General features: G+C 44.3%; 1 protein-coding gene across 1 annotated transcript in view; it reads right to left on the bottom strand.

Moving 5' to 3' along the window:
- The window catches only part of RSL1D1 (ribosomal L1 domain containing 1), a 218,784-nt gene that overhangs the window by 57,711 nt on the left and 137,512 nt on the right, over positions 1-23,561 (bottom strand). The window contains exon 7 of the mRNA XM_077448904.1: positions 7,685-7,804. Coding sequence (XP_077305030.1) covers positions 7,685-7,804 — 120 coding nt within the window. The remainder of the gene's footprint in view (positions 1-7,684; positions 7,805-23,561) is intronic.

Here is a 23,561-nt window from a genome sequence, read left to right on the forward strand (position 1 = left end):
GTATCACATTTATTGCTGCCGCCTTCCTTATAGAGTGTTAGTAATTTTTGTTTATTTCTTGCTTCACCTAAGCGCAGTTTATTTTTTCCTTACTTTTACAAAGCTGTTGAGGGCCTTGAGGTCCAGGAGCGCACGGACCACTTCCTTCTTTGGGACTACAAAACAGATTGGAGTAGAATCCCTGAAACCTTTCCGGCGTCCATACAAGTCTTCCCGACGAGAAGATGAAGGTTGAAGGGGAAAAAATCAGGCGGACAAGAAAAACTATTTTGTATCCTGATGAAATCAGTTTGCAGACCCACTGGTCGGAAAGTAGGGAGGTTCACCAGGCTGCAAACTCCCAAAGGTGACCCCCCCCCCCCACCCAAGAGTCGGGCAGGGGCAAACCTTCATGCAATAACAGATTTGCTCGCAGGCTTGCAAAACCAGGGAGGCCTCAGCAGGTACCTTGTCAGACTGGGAACATTTACCTGCTGACCCGGGCAGAGGAAAAATCTGCTTCTGAGCGGAAAAGGAGGGCACACTTTCTTACGGCCTGGCTCCTTGCCTTTTCTGGACTGTGGGAGCAACATACTCTTACCACCTGTAGCATTCTTAATCTCATCCAGTGAGGCTCCAAATAGCCTCTCTCCTTGGAAGGGCAAGTCTGCCAGTGCTTTCTTAGATGCCTGGTCCGCAGACCAGTATTTCAGCCAAATCAGGCGACGTAGCACTACTGCTGATACTGAGGCTCTAAAGAGCAAGGAGGTCTCATCTACGGCCGCATCACAGACATACTTAAGGCCCTGCACCAATTAGTCCACCAGCTCCACGCTGACCGGGAAAGCCCGTTGCTTACTGAATGGACTAAATTGTTGCACCATGAGTTGGAGAAGCGTCTGACAACAGGGACATAGCAAACACAGGCCACAATGTTGACCGCGCCACCATAAACCTGGACCGGGCAACCGCCTCGGCCCTTCTGTCGGCAGGATCCTTGAAGGCAGGAGTCCCTTCCACCGGAATCGGGGGGTCAACAATTGTAGGAGATCTCCATTTCTTCAGGAAACTCTCCTCAAAAGGGGTAACACACCGCCGTGCGTTTGGGGACTGAAAAGGCCACTCCTTGTAAATAAACTTCTCAAAATAAGTTGGATAAGGAAACACCTCAGCCGCGTGGGCCGCCATGTGGGACCCGAAAAAGGGACTGACACCTCTGTAGATGCCCCCGCCGTATCCTCCATCTTTAGGGTATCCCACACTGCTGTGATAAATGCACCTACAAGCACCTTTTCCTGTGCTGACCTGGAGTCATCCTCACTGTCAGAACAGGGGCCGCCTGTCACAGCGGGCCCCCCCCCCCCCCCCCCGAGTCTGAATCAGAGCTTTCTCCAGAAGATGGTGGAGGGAGGGTTTTTTCTTTAGCCCCTTGCGCCACACGCCGCTTCCACCCTGGCAACAAAGGCCTTCAGGACCGCCGACAGAGCTTCCATAGGTACCGCAGGTGCAGGGGAACCAGTTGCAACAACAGGGATGTCCGGGGAAGACACCAGCTTCCGACGCCATGCTGACCCACACTTGCCTGTCACCACTTAGGGATTCACACAAAATGTCCACCCTCCTAGCTGCCGCAGACTGAAGGGCCCCTGCAGGACTCGCCACCCTGACCCAGGTACTGCGCTGTGCTGCTGTCCGCTCTCACGTGTCATCTATGAGGTGTCTATGCGAAAATTGTGCTGTTCTAGAAGGAAACAAGCACCCAGTGCTAGAGACAAAACTACCTGAGGCTACTAGAAAATGGCCACCTCAGCAACAAACATCTTTCAGAAAATGGCTGAAAGGCAAAAACTGGCTGTGGCTATAGAAAAACGGCAGCGGAACACACGGCGGCTTCCCCACGTCACACACAGCACAAACACCCCACCGTGGCCCAGAAACAGGAAAGAGGACGAGCGGACCCCCAACACCCAGCGCAGCCCCCTGCCGGAACCCAGAGATCCCCCAGAGGTCCAGTCACACAGTGGCCCATAGCATGGGGAGGGGGGAAGGGACAGGGAAAGACCTCCCAGGGAATGCCCAGCTGCGCCCAGCTGCTCCATACTCCCAAGACAGGTGGAAACATATTTACCCCTCCTGCAGGGACTACTGGATGCATTCCACAGACAAACCCATCACCCAAGCAGTACAGGGTGGCTGTCGGCCACTGCACACTGTGACAGACAGCAGTAGCTGGGTCATGTGTGCCCCGGAGCATATAGCTCACCGGCCGCCCCTGGATCATCTGGGGCATGTCATGGCCGACCCAGCGAGTAGCTAGGGCCTGCTCACGATCAATGGCCAGGCTGGGGAGACTACCAGGATCTATATTATCCAGCCCGTCACCCAGCCCGGCTGTTGATTGTAAATCACAGGAAACAAAAATGCAGAAAAAACAAGAAAAGAAATTCTCCACCAATGGTCCCACCGGGAGCCAGGTCCTTCTACACTAGGCAGAAAAAACTGAGCTGCTGGATGCAGCGTGAGGGTTATAGCCAGTAGGACTGCCCCCTGGGCAATACTGTGCAAGTGTAACACTTTCTGCCTAGTCCTCTCCTAAAGGGGGCGATATAACCCTAAAGTCAAGATGAAGATGCTGTGTCCGTCAATGAACAAAAGAGAAACGTTTATGTTTTGCCTGTATTGGCATATATAAACTGCACCCAAATAAACGGGTCTTTGAACAAGCCCATACATAACTATCAGTGTATGAGTATTACCATGCGCTTGATTCGGGCACATCTTAGCATAGACGGTCACAGAATTATTTCACCCCCTTAAAATTGTCTCATGCTCCAAGTTGAACTCTTTTTGGGCTTAAAACCTAGAAACATAACATCCAAAAACTTTTACTGTTTTTTGTTGAGAACAGTACAAAATTACACAATAAGTGTAAGACTGTGGAATAGTAGGACATGAAAATTGTGTAATACAGTAGAATATATTATACAGATCACAACAGGAAATTTCTCACATAAAACAGCCATAACAAAAAGACCTATAAAATGTCAACATACAGTAGAGCTGCACGATTCTGGATAAAATGAGAACCACATTTTTTTGCTTAAAATTGCCTTCGAAAAACCGCTGTACAAATATAGTGTGACAAAATATTGCAATGACTGCCATTTTAGTCTCTAGTGCCTCTGCAAAAAAAAAAAAAAAAAAAAAAAAAAAAAAAAAAAATGAATAGGATTTTTTGTACTCCCCGTAAATCCTTTTCACTGTAATTCACCGACCGACAGCTCCTCTCTGTAAAAAATGGCCGTTTTCTGTGTGGGCAAGGCAGCATGCCCTCCTGGGCTTCAGCGGCCATTTTCCAAGTGATCTCCTATTCAGGACACGGGCAGACATTTTCTGAAAGCCTGAACATGTTTTTTCAGTGTTCACTAGCAGCAGCATGGCTCGTTAGCCTCATCACTAGGAGAATACTAGGCATAGTTTTAACACAACACTCAGAACTCTTAGTTCCTCCCAGGGGGTGGTCCCTCGGGCTACAACACTCCCATCTGCCAGACAGACCTCAACAAGCAGTATAACGTAAAGATAAGAGGGGCGGGTGCTGTGTCAGTCGGTGAATTACAGAGAAAAGGATTTTACGGTGAGTACAAAAAAAATCCTATTTTCTCTTATATTCACCGACCGACACAGCTCCTCTAACAAAATGGGATGTTTCCAAGCAGTGCCAATTGAGGGGTGGTAAAACTTCCCACTTGCCATGGTGGATGAATTAGTCAAACTTTACCCACAAAAAACAGTGCGTGTTAACAAACCACCACAAAAACCAGGGTACCCTCAACAGGAGTGACTACCCATAACCGCACAAAAAACTGCAGAATGTAATGCAAGAGCATTAACTTAATAGTACTTTTTTTTTACCGAAAATCTACCTTGTAGAACTTGGTAAACGTGTGGACAGGCGACCTGGTCTCCCCTTTACACACCTGAGCGACAGACGATTGGTGTCTGAAGGCCAAAGACGTTCCGATTGCCCTTGTGGAGTGGGCCGTGACCAGAAAGGGGGGCACCTGCCCTTTTAAGGCGTAGGCTTGTACTACAATCTGTCTGATCCACCTGGAAATGGTGGTCGACGAGACCGCCAAGCCTTACTTTGGACCAGCCACCGAAACAGTGAGTCTGAGACAAATACACCTTCAAAGCCCGAGCCATGTCTAGAGCGTGAAGGGCCACCTCCTTAGGGTGCTTCAGCTTAGGACACAGATGGCAATAAAATGTCCTCATTGATATGAAAAGCCGAGACCACTTTCGGTAGAAAAGACTGTTGGACGCACCACCACCTTATCCTTGTGGATAAGCAGATAGGGCGACTTGCAGGACAAGGCTGCCAGTTCCGAAACCCTCCTGGCTGATGTGAGGGCCACTAGAAATACCACTTTCTGGGAAAGAGTCAACAGGGCAATCTCGATATTTTCAAATGGTGGTTTTTGAAGCTCCAACACCACCAGGTTCAAATCCCATGGGGGTAACGGTGGATGCACAGGAGGGACTACATGTCGAACTCCCTGAACGAAGGTACTCACTAAGGAGTGCGATGCCAGGGGTCGTTGAGAAAAAAAAAAAAAAAAAGACAGCCAAGGCTGAAAATTGCCCTTTGATGTTGCTTAATGCCAATTTGAGACAGAAGGTCCTCTGGCAACGGCAGTCGCCAGGGAGCTTCTGCCACCAGACGCACCAGGTCTGCGTACCAAGGACGCCAAGGCAAATTGGGGGCAACCAGTATTACTGGGATCCCCTCTGCTTCCACTCTGCGAAGCAGACATGGTAACAGTTTCAGTGGAGGAAAGGCATAGATCAGCTGGTACTGATCCCATGGAGCCACCAGCACATCTGACCACGGATCTCTTGTCCTGGACACAAAACTTGGCACCTTCTAATTGATACGGGAGGCCAACAGATCCACGTCTGGTGTGCCCCACCTCAGGCACAGCAACCTGAATGTCTGCGGATGCAAAACCCATTCTCCTGGGTCCAGCATCTGTCGACTCAAATAGTCCGCCTGCCTATGGCATGGCTCCTTAGTCTTCCTGGCCTGTGGGAGTAGAGTACTCCTACTACCAGTGGCATTTTTAATGTCATCTAATGAGGCTCCAAAGAGCCGGTCGCCAAGGGAGGGAAGATCCGTCAGGGCTTTTTTGGATGCCTGGTCAGGAGACCAGCATTTCAGCCAAATTAGGTGCCTCAGCACCACAGCTGACACTGAGGCCCTGGATAGCAGAGGAAGAGTATCCAGGGCCGCGTCACAGACGTACTTAAGGCCTTGCACTAGTTGGTCTGCTAGTTCCACGCAGACAGGGAAGGGCCTGTTTCTCTCCCAATTCACAGTGCAAAAGTTTTGCCCACTCAGTGTCTGCTACACAAGTGCGGATGCAAGTACTGGTCGTACGGATGACCCCACTACCATAAACAAGGAACGAGCCACTGCCTCTGCCTTCCTGTCTGTGGGATCCTTGAATGCAGGAGTCCCCTCAACCAGGATCATGGATACGTTATTTAACCTGGATACTGGGGGACCATGACCAGAGGAGCCGACCACTTTGAGAAGGCTCTCCTCAAAAGGGTAATGCACCGCCATGTATTTGGGGACCGAAAATGTCCATTGCGGACGACCCCATTCCTTGTAAATTAACTTGTCAAAGTAAGTCAGATAGAGGAACACCTTAGGTGAACGTGCTGGCTTGCGGGACCCAAAGGGGACGGTACATCAGCAGAGGGATCCACTAGCTCCTGAATCTTCAGGGTATCACGCACAGCTGTGATAAGTGCTCCAACAAGCGCTTTGTCGCGCCCGGACGGGGACTCATCCTCACTGTCCAAACGGTCCTGGTCAGCGTCGTCTGACAAGACAGAGCAGGGGTCACCAGCCTCAACAGGACCAGAGTCTGCATCAGAGCTCACCCCAGAGAACGGGGGGGGGGGGGCTTTTTAGCACCTGTCTTCCCACGCACCGCCTCCATCTTGGCAACAAACGAATTGAGGACCGCCGCCAGGATGTCCATGGGCACCACGCAGTCCGCAGGTAACCCGGTTGCAATTGCCTTGATTTCAGGGGAAGAAACACCAGTTTCTGAAGCCATGCTGACCCTACCCTATCTGCCACCCGAAGGGGACTTGTGACAGTCCCACCCTCCTTGCTGCCGCCGAACTGAGGGGCTCTTTCCCACCGGACTCACCACTCTGAGGAGTTCTGCGCTGTTAACAAGTAGTGCCTGTAGACCCTGAGTGCTCCCAAGTGCAGAGGAAACAAACGCTGCATTGGTAACAGCCGTCGGAATGAGCACTAAACGTTCTGAAAAACATGCTCAGGCTTCAAGAAAATGGCCGCCCCGTGTCCATTACACAGACAGGAAACACGGGGAAAATGGCTGTGAGCACCTAAGCCATGCTGCTGCTAGAGAACACTGAAAAAACATGTTCAGGCTTTCAGAAAATGTCCGCCAGTGTCCTGAATAGGAGATCACTTGGCCATTTGTTACAGAGGAGATGTGTCGGTTGGTGAATATAAGAGAAAAAAAAAGTTTGGGGGTTCCAAGTAATTTTTTATCAAAAATACTGATATTTAACTTGTAAGAAACAAATGTCAGAAAAAGGCTTAGTGTAAGCGATTACACTGACCTCACTTACAGACCAAGTTTCATTTGTATGATCTAAAACAAAATTAAACATTTTTTCTCATCTCTCGGTGCTGAGCAATGTTATGATAAACTTTGGCGGCTGCCTTTTCATGAGGAGGGTTGATGCGAGATTGCGATTTAACGATTAATCGCACAGCTCTAACATAGTATAGAAAAGAAAAGTTAAAGTGCGCATGTGCTGATGACATCGGTACATGCTGATGCAGGAGATATCTCCTAAACGGTGCTGGTTTAGGAGATATCCGGGGTAGCTACAGGTAAGCCTCATTATAGGCTTACCTGTAGCAAAAAGTGATTGTAAAGGGTTTAAGACCACTTTAAATCAGCATTTACAACTTTCCATGCAGGGTCGTACATCACTTTTTGGCAGTGGCAAAGGACCAGTTGCTAGAAAAACAAATTAAAGAAGCTGAAGATTTCTTTAGCCTAAAAATTTAGGTTTTATCTGTACACTGCCAGCTTTACATAAAGAGCATATCCTACTTTATCTGAAAAGAGACATTTTCTACTTTCGAATAGCTCTCTACAGATTACTTTGGCCAGGATTTTTAACCCACGATTTATGACTAAAAATTTTTTTTAAAAAATAAAAAAAACTGTCCATCAAAAGACAAGCAGGAAGAAAAAAAATAGGATGTTTTGAGTGCAAAAACACAGTAAAATGAAAAGTATAAAAAAAAAAAAAGAGTGGAAGATAGTACATGCACACACGCAATTACATATTACACCCAACACTGAAAATTTATGCAATACCGATGTCCCGGAGAATAGTAAGATTAATGCAATATCGATGTCCCGGATAATAGTAAAGAATGTACTAACAACGTCTGCTCTGCTGTTCAATTTGACCTAACAGTCACATCCTATCCCAAATCACTGAAAAGCACCCAAAATCATGTCTAGCTAATACCCTTGTTGAAAACGGTATAAAGGATTACTGTAAAATTCCAAAATATGCATTCTAGATTTTTATGGTGACTATATAAACTTTGTCAAGTAATCTATAAATGACTTACATTATGGTCCATAGTCTTAGTTGAGTCAAGTTTTTTCAAATTGTCAGTAGGAGAATTGTAAATAGGCAGAGCCACAGATGTCTGCGTTTTCAGGTGCAGGACCTTAATGTTTTTCCATTTCTGAAAATAAAAACATGCAAAAAACTGTCAGGTTGAACTAAAATCACACACAACAGTCATAAAAAAAACTCACTTGGACCATGTTTGCATAGATTCTTCATGTCCCAACACCCATGTTGATTTTTTTTTTTTTTTGGGCATTCAAAAGTTGGAGGGGCCATCAAAACTAAAAGTTAGCAACATGGTAAGTGAAGCCTAGTTCTGGGGAAACCACAATTTAGGAGACAGCAGCCCATGACTTCACCGGTACATGTGCTCTGGAGGTACAGCATACCCCTTCCACGGCTCCTGTGCGGGAGTGACATGGTTTAGCCAGTCAGACAGCAGTAGCATGCAAACGTGGAAGGAAAGCTGGGTGAAGATGGAAGCCCCGTCAGCGGTGACAGTGCGCCGCTGAAAAGTTTCATACCAAGGTAATTTTATAATGTGCTAGTATGCGATGCACATTATGCCATGGTCTTGCCGGGGTTTATTTTATTTTTTTAAAAGGCTGCGGTTTACTACCACTTTAAGTCTTTGTTTATGTCTAGGTACTAGGAAGAATCAATTTACCAGATACCTATTTTTCCATGCACTCTCCCCTTCTCGCTTATGCTTCTTGTAGATTGGGGTTTCTCAACAAGGGTTCCTCCAGGTTCCTTGATCAATTTCTGCCAGTCAGCCAAATTCCCACTGACAATTGATCTTTTCAACTAGCTGTAAAGGTGGTAATTCTTCCCCCATGACCACAAGTGTAAGGGGTATTCTTCCCAATGACCATTGCACTAATGTATCATGAGTTGTAGAACTAGTAATTTCTAGCAGGGGCTCGAGACCGAAAGTTATTTCAAGAGCTCCTCTGTGTTAAAAAGGGTTGTTGTAAACGGTCATGCGTCTGAGACCAATGCAGGTGCTGCTAAACCTCCCTCCCGGGATGTAGCAGCGTGGAGATGAGCTCCCCCCACCCTTTCCTAGTATTTGGCTGGACCTGCTAGTCCATTCCGGGATGGTGCAGCACTCAGCGGAGGTTCCTGGTGGCGATAAGCAGAGCGGGACAACTGAGCAGCGGCGAACGCGGTGGTGAACAAAACATCCCTCTAAGTACAGGGGGAAGAGAAGGTATCCAATAAGATGAGGGGGGAGGACGGCGAAGGGTGCAGGAGCAAACCCTCCCAAAGTAACTTCCAGTCCTGGCACAATCAAATACATGACAGCGGAAAATGATAAAGACAGTCCAAATCAACAGATGGTGGCTAAAACAAACTTCAGAAGGGAAGAGAAGATCCCAAGTAGGCACTAATACCGCACCACAAAATACAGATGCGTTGGCTGAGGACTCCGGCCCTGAAACAAGACAGAGTAAGCACCTACCGACAAAAGATAAGATGGCTGAGATGTTTGCCAGGCTGGAAGAATCCATACAGGGGAAATTAGTGACCATGCACAAGGATATGCACCACATTCTTAAAAGAGTGGAGGAAGTAGAGGGAAAATTGGAATCCCAGTCAGTGGCCATGTTAGAGTTTAAAGAACAGTTGAAAGAGGTGCAGAGAACAAAAACTTATTCGGTATAAATGGGAAGACCAGGAAAATCGCAGTAGGAGGAAAAAGCAGAGGATCACAGGTTTGCCAGATATATTAGGCAAGGATCTAAAAGATAAAATGGACACATTTTTTGGGCCGCTATTAGGAATAGAGAATACATAGGATTAGAAAACCAGCAGAGATGCCAGCTGAAACACCTAGAGACGTGATTGTAAGATTTCATAACTATAAGGATAAAGAAATGATTTGAACAAACAAGGCATGGAGGAACTCAGCTATGAGGAAAGATTAGAGGAACTGAATTTATTCACTCTTGATAAGAGGAGATTAAGAGGGGATATGATCAACATGTACAAGGGGTCCATATAGTGAACTTGGTATCGAGTTATTCACTTTACAGTCAAAGACAAGGGGGCACTCTTTACATCTAGAGGAAAAGAATTAATCTCCAAATACGGAAAGGTTTCTTCACAGTAAGCTGTGAAAATGTGGAATAGACTCCCTGCAGAGGTAGTTCTGGCCAGCTCAGTGGATTGCTTTAACCACTTGGTTCCCACACTACGTCTATTGACGTCATGGGGTTTCGGTGGTTATATCTAAATGATGCCTGAGGCCACAGACATTCAGATATTGCCTTTTTCAGCCGGCGATTCCCTACACCATAAGAACGATCACTGTTCCGCCGCTTGATCGTTCTTACGGGCGGCGGGAGGGGACGCCCCCCCCTCCCGTGCTTCTACCAACTCACCGTTTCCATCGGTGAGTCGGTCACAGGATCCGCCGGCCCCAGCAAGTAATCAGAGATTTCTGGCGGACTAGATTGTCCCTGGAGTCTCTATGATCGTTCGGAGGCCGGGCGCGATGTTATGACGTCACGCCCGGCCTCGGTATTCAAATTAACGGCGCCGATCTGGCTAGGAAGCCAGGATCTTTTTTTTTTTTTTTTTTTTTTTATTCTTCCCAGCCTAGAGGTGAGATATGGGGTCTTATTGACCCCATATTTCACTGTAAATAGGTCCGATCGTGCCATATTCCTATTACAAGGGATGTTTACATTCCTTGTAATAGGAATAAAAGTCAATTTTTTTTTTTTTTTTTTTTAAGTGTAAAACTAAAAAAAATAAAAATAAAACTAACAATAAAAAAAAAATTTTTAAGCGCCCCTGTCCCCGTGAGCTCGTATACAGAAGCAAACGCATACGTAAGTCCCGCCCACATGTGAAAACGGTGTTCAAACCACACATGTGAGGTATCACCGCAAACGTTAGAGCGAGAGCAATAATTCTAGCCCTAGACCTCCTCTGTAACCTAAAATATGTAACCAGTAAAAAAAATTTAAGTGTCGCCTATGGGGATTTTTAAATACCAAAGTTTGGCGCCATTCCACGAGCGCGTGCAATTTTGAAGCGTGACATGTTGGGTATCTATTTACTCGCCGTATCCTCCTCTTTCACATTATGCAAAAAAATTGGGCTAACTTTACTGTTTTGTTTTTTTTTAAAGCAAGAAACAGTTTTTCTGAAAAAAACGCGTTCGAAAAATTGCTGCGCAAATACCGTGCGAGATAAAAAGTTGCAATGACCGCCATTGTATTCTCTAGGGTCTTTGCTAAATAAAAAACATATATAATGTTTGGGGGTTCTATGTAATTTTCTAGCAAAAAAATTAGGAATTTTACATGTAGGAGAGAAATGTCAGAATTGGCCAGGGTGCGAAGTGGTTAAGAAGGGCCTGGATTATTTCCCAAGTGTACATAATATAACTGGGTACTAACATTTATAGGTAAAGTTGATCAGGGGAAAATCAGATTGCCTCTCGGGGGATCAGGAAGGAATTTTTTTCCCCTGCTTTAGCAAATTGGATCATGCTTTGCTGGGGTTTTTTGCCTTCCTCTGGATCAACTGTGGGTATAGAATTAGGTATATGGGATTGTATGATATTATTCATTTTTTTTTGTGGTTGAACTGGATGGACTTGTGTCTTTTTCAACCTGACTAACTATGTAACTATGTAAACCTAAAAACACCACCAGCCAAATATGAGTCTCCCCTATGGATTTTTTCTGATTTAGCACCAGCAACACTCAGAAGGAAAAAAGCCCCTACTGGAAGTATTAAAAGAAAACAGTACTTCTGGGGTTTTCCCGCCTGCCTTAGCAGCAAATAAGAGGGGCGATCGGCAACATTGAGATTCCCATAAGACACGGAGGCTTTCTGTAATAAAGTGGCTATAGCGTCAGAGATTCCGGGCTGGTGGGAAGTACAAGAGAAAACATCAAACATCTCGGCCCAACAACAATGGCATTTGACCAATAGGAAGAAGAAAATCCCCAAGAAGAAACCAGACAAAAAAGTTGAGGGGAAGGGGATGGCGCCACAGGAGGGGGGGGGGGGGGTGGGACAGGGAGGGGCACCCCAACTGGGAGAGGCAGAGGCCTGCTAAGGGCAGCACAGACGGAGCTCAACCTCTTGGGGGGGACCCGGAGAACAAGGTGGTCTAGGGTGACCATGGATCCCAGAGCCTTTAGTAAGGCAAATTCCCCCATAGGATGCGGGCTTGCGATGGGGTGGTGAGGTCTCTCCATTATACAGGGAAAGGGGCAACTGAGGTTCGAGTTTGCCAAGGCCTGGAAGTGGCACAATGCCATCGGCTCGGGGTACGGGTCCTAGGAAAAGGTAGGAAATTAAGGCTGGCAGACTACGCTAAGGGAAATTTTGGATGGAAAGGAAGGTGGATGGGCCAAACCGGAAGGAAGGGGTCGTGGGAGGCTCCAATTTAGATGGCTACATTAAAAGGTAGTGTCATAATGTTCGGAGGCTTAATACCCTAACCAAAAGAACCAACATTTTAAGAGAAATTAAATATTTAAAGGCGGACACTTCTACTCCAGTTCTTCTCTACTCCAGAGATTGCCCGGGCCTTCCAAGAATACGAGAATCTATACTCAATAACCCAAAAAGATCCCCCAGACATTGCTAAAAAGAGATTAACAGAGTTTTTTTTAAAGGGATGTGGCCTTAAAAAAAAAAAATACACCCAGATGAAGCCGGTCCCCTAGACGACCCTATAACAGAAACAAACATTTAAAATGTTAAGAGTCAGCATCCGGGAAAAGCTCTGGCCAGATGGGTTCACGATTGGTGATTACAAAAAGGTTTGCAATATTCTGGTGCCTAAAACGGTATTCTATATGAATGGGATAGGGGTAGATTGGAAAATACGATAGGAAGCGCTCGAGGCGGAGATCGCTATTATCCCTAAGGAAGGAAAAGATCCTTTGTGCTCCAGTTATCGGCCCATCTCCCTACTGAATGCTGATGTAAAACTGCATGCAAAGATTTTAGCTAATCGAATGAAGACTAATGAACAATTTGGTGCATACAGATCAAGTGGGATTCATCCTTGGTAGGGAGAGTAGGGATAACGGAGTTAGAACCCTTTTGGTTATACACAAACTGAAAAAGAGTGGATCCCCAGGGCTACTACAGTCTATAGATGCCCAGAAAGCGTTTGACAGAGTAGACTGGGGATTCATGCAAAACTCTCTGGAGGCATTTGGAGTTGGCCCTAAGACAATAGGCTGGATAAATGCCCTATACAAGCAACCTACAGCGAGGGTCAAAATAAACGGGTCCTTATCGCGGCCCTTCGAAATGTTTAATGGGACACGGCAGGGCTGTCCGCTGTCCCCTCTTTTTATCCCATCAATGGAACCATTGTTTGCTAGGATAAGATCTAATCCGATGTTACGGGATTACAGATCGACGAAGCACATAAAATAGCAGCATATGCCGATGACGTTCTGTTTTACATCACCAGCCCTAGGACAACCCTTCCTAATCTACTGAACATCTTAATGTATGGCGAAGTCTTCAACTTCATGATGAACCCTTCAAAATCATAAATTTTAAATATAAAAATGTTGCCCCACGGGAAGTACAATTGCTTAAAACGGGACTATCCATTCATTTGGAGGGACAATGAAAGTATCTGGGGGTCAAAACATCTACACATGATACGATGTACCAACAAAATTGTATTCCGTTAATGAATGACAAAAACAGAGTTAAACATTATTGCCTCTAGACAGGAGTTCCTGGATTAACAGGATAAACTGCCTAAAGATGAGAATACTCCCTAAAATATTTAAAATACAAATCCCAATCCCCGAAACATATAAAAAAAAAAAACTAAACTTGTTATTTTGCAGGTTTATTTGGAGGCATAAAAAGCCACAAATAAGTCTGGGAATACTCTCTAGAGACAAGACACAAGGTGGCTTGGGGGTTCTGGACATTAAAATGTATTACTATTCAATTCTATTGGCACGAGTGGTGGAATGGGTAAAAGATGGGTTAAGTTAGAAAAAGGGATTAGAAATGCTTCTTTAGGCAAAATTATATGGATCCCGCCACATTTAAGAGATTTAGATGGACACACACGATCACACAGATAGCAATGACAATATTGGATTGGGTTCATAAAAAAAAAAAAAAAAAAGGGATTATAATACCCCACTAATGCCACTATGCAACACTTATTTTGCACCAGAGAAAGGATTTATGGAGGGTGGCTTAAGAATAAGGATGCACAATTAAAAGATATTATTAACAAAGGCAAAATTTGCACGTTTCAGGAACTACCGTATATACTCGAGTATAAGCCGAGATTTTCAGCCTCTTTTTTGAGGCTGAAAGTGCCCCCCTCGGCTTATACTCGAGTCATCGCCGTCTGACTGCTCGATCAGCGTATCGAGCAGACAGACGGCGGACATACTACAATTCGAAAGCCGCGCCTCCGCCTCCGCCTGTGATAGGCGGAACACTCAATTTCCCAGCAGTCAGTGTTCCGCCTATCACGGACATCCTCTCATCCTCGTACTACGGACGAGGATGAGAGGATGTCCGTGATAGGCGGAACACAGGCTGCTGGGAAATTGAGTGTTCCACCTATCACAGGCGGAGGCGGAGGCGCGGCTTTTGAATTGTAGAATGGCCGCCGAGAAGAGCGGCGATCCTGGAGCGGCGATCCATCAGCACGGGACGGGACGGAGGAGGCACAGGACGACGGAGGCTCGGGACGACGGCTCGGGACAGAGGCTCGGGACACAGGTAGGCTGGGCACACACACACAAGGCTGCACGGACACACACACAGGGATGGATGGATGGATGGACACACACACACACACAGGGATGGATGGATGGATACACACACAGGGATGGATGGACGGACACACACACAGGGATGGATGGATGGATGGACACACACACAGGGATGGATGGATGGATGGACACACACACAGGGATGGATGGACGGACACACACACAGGGATGGACGGACACACAGGGATGGACAGCCATGTCTCACCCTCGGCTTATACACGAGTCAATAAGTTTTCCAGTTTTTTGGGGGGTAAATTGGGGGCCTCGGCTTATATTCGGGTCGGCCTATACTCGAGTATATACGGTAAAAGTAAAAAATAAAAAAAAAATAAAAAAAGGTGTTGGATATAAACTGGTGGAGGTATGCTCAGTTGCAACACTTCATTGAATCCCTCCCACAACCGATCAAGTCGGCGGACAGCCTGCGTCCATTAGAGCGGCTGTGTGTGGCGACTGACGGAAGGAGAGGGATCACAAAGATATATAAAATACCGATTGGTTTAAAAATATTGGAGCCCCCTATTAAAAAATGGGATGAAGAGATTGGGACAGGAAGTACGGAGGCAGAGGTTTATAAAATATTAAGGATGCTGCGTACGATTTCACCGGACTGTCGTTTACTGGAAATGAACAAGTGCTTGGCCCGATGGTACATAACCCCAGATAGCATACATAAATTTCAAAGAGGGCTCTCTAATCTATGTTGGAGGGGATGTTCAGAAATAGGATCTATGCTCCACATTTGGTTTTCATGTGCTAAAATCATAGTATTCGGGAAGAAAGTACTGTTAATTATTGAAGAAATTACGGGTTTAAAAAAATCCAGAAGAGCCAAGGGTGTGCCTGCACCATGGGACCACTCTGTTCAAACATAGGTTAACACTGACACCAGGTCTACTAAATGCAGCAAAGAGTTTAATTCCCCGCCAGTGGAAAGACCCAGAGAGTCACTCTTTGAAAAGCTGGTTCTGTAAAATGAATAAAATCTACAACTTTGAGCATTTAAAGTTTAGCCGAGAAATAAGAGAAACAGGGTGAGTAAAGAGATGGAAAGATTAGGAAAAATACAAGCAATCACCGAGATACATCGAAAGCATGGCAGAAGTATTACAACACAATTTAGGGCCGAATGGGCAGGACATTAGATAATTGGAGAGACCTGGGGTGGGATGTGGGTGGGGCGGGATAATATTTTGTAAACACATGTACATTGTGAGAAGACTTGTTTGTAGCCCAAGGGGCAAAAAACAAAAAACCCACATTTATGTAATAAATAATTGCTACAATGATGTTGAAACGAGATTGGACTACGATGAACGGTAGCGTTGATTTAAGTCTCTTAAAAGTGTTCACTGATGTGGCAAAAAAAGAAAAAAAATAAGATATTATATAATACTGTGTGCGTGTATAATATATACACACACATTTATATTTTTGTTAAATGTCTTCTATCCATTTGCACATCTCTACTGAACTGACATTACTGTAACATTTTTGGTAAATGTCTACTAGAAGTTTAACAATATGGCAGCAGTTAATGTTAGCGCGATAACAACCACACTGCAATAGCCCTATTACTGGTGATTGATTCTCAACCCCATTTGGCTCGAGTGATCAAGAGGTAATTAGCTCTACGACCCTGGCCTGTGTCTGTAGCTGGTCTGGTATTGGCCATCTCCTCTCCTATATTCAGGTGTCTCAAACCAGACCCAATAATGACCAACTGAGAAATGCAAGCCTGCTCAGTCTCCCTATAAATTTAAAGCAGCCTATGGGCTGGCGCAGACAGAATGGCTCTGTCACGAGTAATGAGCAGTTTCACCGACACAGTTTAATGAAAGCAGGATAACTAAAGCTGGATGAAGAAACCATAAGAACTCCGCTCCACTCTGCAAGACAAGCAAACCAGCTTTTTTTTTTTTTTTTTTTTAATTCTTTATTTTTCTTTTATTGTATCCATTTTATTTTTAACCTTACAAAGCAGTGGTATACCTCTCTCGCATGACAATTCCCATTAATAGCATATAAATCACCTCATGTAACTCACTTCCATCTCCATATTACTTTTCTGTTACTTATTCCATTTTTCCATTACAAATATATACCTTTATTATTTTTCTTAACCCCTTCCCTCCCAACTATCCAGGTTCATATCCTGGTACCGCCTCTATAGGCAAAAATAAAAGAAGAATACATTTTTCTTCTCTCCTCCCCGTCTTTTGGCCTCCCTGCCAGAGTATCCCCTCCCAACTTCTTTGAGGTCTATTCGCTTCGAATAACCTGTTCTCTAAATTAAAAATATGGGGCCCATATCCTACAGTATTTCTTCTCTTTTTTCCTTCATTGACATAGTCCAGATCCTTGCATTTCTGAAATCCTTGCCAGCCACTGAGATCTTGTAGGAGATGTATTGTTTTTCCACAATGCTGGAATACATGCTTTGGCTGCAATAAGCAGATGTTTTACTAATGAGCCTTTATAATTTGCGTTCGATATTGAAGTGTCATGTAATAAACAGGCTGCAGGATTTTCTCCTAGAGACAAACCCATGATCGTTTCTATCGTCGTCTCAACCATCGTCCAAAAATCCCTTAATTTTGAGCATCCCCAGAAAATGTGCATCATGCTGCCTACCGATTCCTCACATCTCCAGCATACATCCGATACTTGAGGAAACATCTGATGTATTGCTGCCGGGGTTCTGTACCATCTCGTAAGAATTTTATACCCTCCTTGATACCTACTTGCCACAGAGGCCTTATGGGCAAACAAAATCTCTCTGACTCCATGAGAAGGACACACCTAGGTCTTCCTCCAATCGCTGTAAGGAGGGCAGGGTCTGTGGGGTCACAACTTCGATCAGTAAACTATATAAGTGAGACAATGCGTGTCTCACCGGTTCTCCCTTTAAGTATAACTGTTCAAAGGTCAATAAGTCCCGTAAAACCTCTGAACTTTTCATCTTAGACCAAATATACGTACTCAACTGGTTCCTATGCATGAAATCTAACTCACCTGAAAAGTTTAGCAATCTCTTATAGACATAACTCGCCCTTCTGTAGAGAAATGAAACAGTCTGATACCCCTACTTGCCAGAGCCCTGAAGCAGGGATCCATTATACCTGGTTGAAATGTTGGTGTTCCCAAGACTGAAGTCATCGGGGTTGGATCTGGTGAGATAACAGTAGTTTTAAACAATCTTTTAACCATTCGTATAGTTCCACCCACTACTGGGTGCCTCTTTGCCGACTGAGGGATATCTTTTTCTGGGATCCATACAATTCCCTCCAGTGGGATGTCAATGGTTGCCTCTTCCACATCAATCCATTTTTTTTTTGGACACCCCAATCCACCACCCTTGACAACTGAGAGGCCTGATAGTATTTCACTGGATCTGGGACCCCAGCTCCCCCTTTCTCCTTTGGTAAAGAATATTTCTACTTAATCTCGCAGATTTTCCAGCCCAAACAAAACGCATAATCTCTGATCTAATATCCCTCAAGAATTTTATTTGAATTTTTATGGGAATTGTTTGAAAAAGATACAACCTTGGCATGGCATTCATTTTGATAATATTAATCCTGCCAAACCAGGTAAAAGTCTCTGTTCCAACGTTGGAAATCCAATCTGAATTGTCGCACTATTGGAACATAGTTCAATCAGAAAATTCTAGATAACTGCTTCGGTATCTTTATTCTCAAATAACCAAGATGTGAGATTCTGACCACTTAGATAATTGGGATGTGATCTGATGTTGTAGGGTAGTATCCAATTCCACCCCCATCGCCTCCGATTTTTCATAGTTCGCCTTAAAGTTGGACAGTTCTCCATACCTCCGTATTTCCTGTAGCAGTGAGGTCAGGGTGGACGTGATAAGAATCAAATCGTCCGCATAAGCAGCATGTTCTCTGTCCATGTCCCTCTGATGTCGCTGTTAGCTCTAATCATTCTGAGTCTGAGTGGCTCAAGGGTCAAGATAAAAATAAATGGGTGAAAGTGGACAACCCTGACGGGTCCCCATTTAGTATAGAGAAGGGCTCCAACAATATATTATTGATCTTAACTCAGACTGATGGTTTACAATATACATTTAATATCCAACTCTGCATCCCTTCCCCCAGTCCAATATGTTGGATTATAGTCTTTAAAAATCTCGAGTCAACTATCAAAGCTTTCTGAGTTTGAGATAAATGTATAGCACTCATCACCCGCTGGGTATTTTCTCTACCCTCTCCATCTGGTGTAAACCCCACCTGATCTGGGTCTATCAGATTAGGAATAGGACTCCGTAATCTAGAAGCAATAATCTTCGTAAAAATCTTCAGGTCCACATTGAGCAGGGATATTGGGCGGTAACTGGGACATACCGATGGGTCCTTTCCTTCTTTGGCTATGACTGCTATATGAGCGAATAGAGTTTGAGGGCATCATTTGCCCTTCTCGTAGAGAGTTAAATGCGGTCACAAACCTGTCAGCTTCTCTGCAAACACATTATAACAAAGTGTAACCATCCAGTCCTTGCCTGGTTCCAGAGATTTGAGAGCCGCCTGAGACTCCTCCACTGTCAAAGGTGCATCTAATGTCTTAATTGTTTCTTCTGGAAGCCTTGGCATCCCTGACACTTGAAAATACTTATTTTCCTCCTCCAACCTGTTATTTAAGTCATATAGATTCCGCCCTTCTAATTGATATAGATTTCTATAGTAATCCTTAAAGGCCTGTGCAATCTTCTGCAATGAATCTACTAGCACGTCTTTTTTTTTTAAATCAAATTATTAGTCTTAACATTTCCATTTAAAAATATAAAATAATTCTTATGTTCAAACATTTAACCATGAAAACATCCTTACCTAGTATTCCCCCCTCCTGTAAAAAAATAAATAAGACACAACAAAAAAAGGAGAAAAAAAAAAAAACAATTCTTGGAGGTTTCCCTCTTTCCTTCTCTCTACCTCCTATGTGACTTGTGTGTTAAAAAAAAAAAAAAAAAAAACCCACACCAAACTTAGTGCCTATAATGCCATTATCCAATTTTTTTTTAATTTACATAAGGGTTCTAATATAGCGAACAGTAAGGGAGACAAGGGACATCCTTGTCTCGCTCCGTTATGTATTTGGAAATAATTTAACATACCATTCACTTTCGGGGATGCATATAATGCCGAGACCCAACCCATTACACGGTCTCCCACCTTCATCTTTTTTAAAACCTCCGTCATAAATACCCAATTAAACCTATAAAATGACTTTTTGGCATCCATTGATACTATCACTCTAGGAGCTCTATGGAGGCCATATTTCATCCAGTGCAGGATATGTAAAACTCGTATAGTATTATCCCTGGCCTCACGGCCCTTCATAAAACCTGTTTGGTCAGGGTGTACTATTTTTACTATATGATCTTGTAGCCTAAGAGCTAATATTTTTGCTAAAAGTTTGGTGTCTGAATTCAATAGGGATATTGGCCTATAGTTCGCACAATGTTGAGGGCCTTTTCCCGACTTAGGAAGCACTGTGATATAAGCTAATAAGGCTTCTGGAGGAAGGGGGTTTAACGCATTTAAATAGTTGCATACTGGGATCCCCAAGTATGAGAATTTTTTTTATAATATAAGTTGGTAAAACCATCCGGCCCTGGGCTTTTTCCCATTGCCAGATTTGCTATTACTCCCTTCACTTCTTCAACCGTAATTGGCCTATTTATTTCTTCGGTCACTTCTATCGGCAGCGAAGGCATCTCCGAACTCCCTATATAATCTCTACCAATCGCTGTTCGTCCGATGCAATTGATGGATCTGGGTATATATTATACAGGACTTCGTAATAACTATGAAACTCTGCGGTTATGGCCTGGGTTTCTAACATCTTTTTTTTACTATTAGTTTATGAACAAATAGTTAATCTCCTCCAGTGCTAGTTTCTCCAGGTTTGTTCATTTCCAAATACGATTTTATTTTTAAATTCACTGCCTCCACTATACGACTGTCATCCAACAGTGATTCATTTAACCGCCATGTTCTTTCCACATGTCCCATTGAAACTGGGTATATGGTCAAAGTTATAGGAGCGTGGTCCGAGATAGAATCAATAACCATCGTACATGATCGAATACTCTCCAGGTTAAACGGGTCCAAAAATCCCTCTCTATTTCTCCAATAGTTTCAGGGTCTTTATCAAGAAGTTCACCGTTCCGGGGGTTTGGTGCATATATTGAGGCAAAAGTATAACAATAATCAATTGTGGGCATAAAATTGGGTATCTGGATTGTACGATTATTTTTTATTTTATTTATTTGTTTTTAAGGTTGAACTGGATGGACTTGTGTCTTTCAACCTGACTAACTATGTAACTATGTAACCATTTAGTTTTGCCTTTACAAATAAGTAACGTCCTTCAGGATCTATCTGTGTAGATATAATTATCGGACATGTCTTTCTAAATGTTATTGTCACCCCTCTTGCCCTTGCTACCAGTGATGGTGCATGAAACCACTGATTAAATAAATATGTTGATAAATTTGGTATATCGCGCTTCCTAAAGTGTTTCTTGTAAGAATAAAAAAAACACGTCCGCCGCATAATGGCGCAATTCTTCCCATAGACTGCTTCTTTTCTGTGCTGCCTTTAACCCCCTATTATATGACACTATCTTTATTGGAGCTGCTATCACTAATCTTTATATATTTAATGCAAATCTCTCTACTCATTCCACTTGTCCAGAGGAGAGGTTGGAGAGCAAGAGACAAAAAACAAAAAAGGGAGCCACCCCCCACCCTTCCCGTAACCCAGTATTCCATTCTGGGAAGGAAGAGGAGAGAGAGGAAAAAAATATATATATATATCAGTTCTTAAGTATATAAATTCCAACCCCTATACCAACATCCATGTAGTTTGTTTATATATTTCCTACTCCAAGGACACACAAATTTATTAACTTCATTTTCCCATTCCTGTTTTTTCTCAAAAAGAGGAAAGAGAAAAGGGAAAGAAAAGAAAAGAAAAAAAAAACAACCCCATGAAGAAACTTGCCCCTATCACTCCTCCCTTTTATACGATCCAAGGTATCAGTTCTCAGGTGTACCATGTACCACATGTTATCTCCATTAATGTACCATGTTAACAGTAATAAAAAAAAAAAAAAAAAATCACTTCTCAAATATATAATTACTATACAACTCATTTATGTATTTCTTACTCAAAGAGCCCAAGATAAGTGTACCAACTTAATTTCCCCCTTCCTATTCCATTCAGTGACTCTCTCCATAGAGTACATTTCTTTTCTACAAAAAAAAAAAAAAAAAAGATTTCCCCTCCCCCCCCCCCTCATACCAAAATTATATAAACCTTGTGCCCTATAACCCATATCACTTATACCCCCTTATAAAGCTAAATAGGGCTTCCAATATTGGCCTGACATTCAATCTTTGCATTAAGGTCCAGTAGGATAGGTCAGGGTACAGCAATATACGTGTTCGTTCTGTATTTCTACGGGCAAGCTTCATTATAGACTCTTTCACTGTGAATTTATCAAGTTTGCATATTATATCTCTTGGTCTTTCAGCCCTTGGATTAACATGGAGGGGAATTCGGTGTACTCTGTCTACCTCAATGGTTTCAGGTGCCCCCTCTCCCAGTATTTGATAGAATATTTGTTGAATTGTTGGGAGCAGCTCAGTGGATTGTTTCTGGTAGACCATTTATCCGGATATTCTGTCTACGTTCCCCATTTTCATAGTAGTCTAGTCGGTCCCTGAAAATTTAAGAGATCTTCATGATAGTTTTCTGTGTTCTGCATGTCTGCAACTGCCTGTATTGTTGCCTCCTGACCATTTTGAATTGTTTCTCCTGTGTGCCCCAATTCACGGCTCTCCTCAAGACCCTCTACGGCTTGCTGACACGATTGTTCTACTGCCCATATCAACTGCTGGATGCCTGCTTTTGTAGGTAATGCTTTAAGAAGTTCTCTAATATCCATCTGAGTCCTCGGGGCCCTCCACATGACTCTCTAATCTGGGGGACATATTACCTTCATCCCATCTCATGCTTGTAGTGGTACTGGCGGGTTGTCCTCCCCTCACTTGGGGTGCATGTCTTTCTCCATAGGGAGACAGCTCTACTCACTCCACTCACTCCCAGTCCCCCATTCTCCTCTACGTCCACCAGGGGGGTGCCAACTGCTCCGTCCCCTATTTCAGCATCTGTCTCAGCATTATCCCTACCCTCCCTTGCTGCCAATGCTATTCCTATTGTGGTCTCCAAGCGTGCCGCTGTATATATGGGAGGTATGTGCAAAATGGGGTGAGCCAAAGCTGCTTGATCTTTTATTTGAGTATCTTTATCTCTGTGTTTGCTTACTGGGGCATCTTTATCTTTAACCTTATCCCAGTTCCTCTCACCTCCCGGGGTATGTCCTCCTGATAGCAGCTCCTGTTGTCGCTTAACATTAAAGCCGAGTCTCCTCTGATCTTCCTCCTCTCTCTGGGAAATACTCCTGCAGTTCGGGCTGTGCTACCGCCTCTCCCCACGATCCGGCCTCTTCCTATCCCAGGAGACCCCCGCTCTCTAGCCTGATTGCCGCGGCCAATTGGCAGGGAGCTTCAGTTTGCCTTTAATGCATCGGAAGAGCCTCCCATACTGCTGCGCATGGCCGCCCGCTCCGTTGTCAAGCGGGACCCGCTCACTTCCACCTCTCGCCTCCATTTCCTTCTGGTCTCCGCCAGTCCCACGGGCGGAAAGGTATGCCCTTATCGTGCCGGCCTGCCGTGCTGTTTGCGTGTCAGCATCTCACTTAGACGCTCATTCTCACCAGCTAATGCCACTAACCGTCCCACAGCCGCCCCGCTGATTGGCTACTTCTCATTAGCCCGGGGGGTGATTCGATGAGGAGCGCTTACTCAACAAGTCCTCATCCTCCTGGTTTTAATATGGGGAATGTAATTTCTTACCCTTGTCTCTCTCCATGCATTGGCCAGAATCCAACTTGGTTTTTAAAATTTGCATCTACATCGTGCTAATTTAGCCTTCGCCTTTTCTATTCTCTAGTCGCATTAATTTTTCCTCCATCTGGGGC

The sequence above is a fragment of the Lithobates pipiens genome, unplaced genomic scaffold, assembly GCF_037356315.1.
Source record: "Lithobates pipiens isolate NorthernLeopardFrog02 unplaced genomic scaffold, aLitPip1_a1.2 Scaffold_22, whole genome shotgun sequence".
Classification (NCBI taxonomy): Eukaryota; Metazoa; Chordata; class Amphibia; order Anura; family Ranidae; genus Lithobates; species Lithobates pipiens.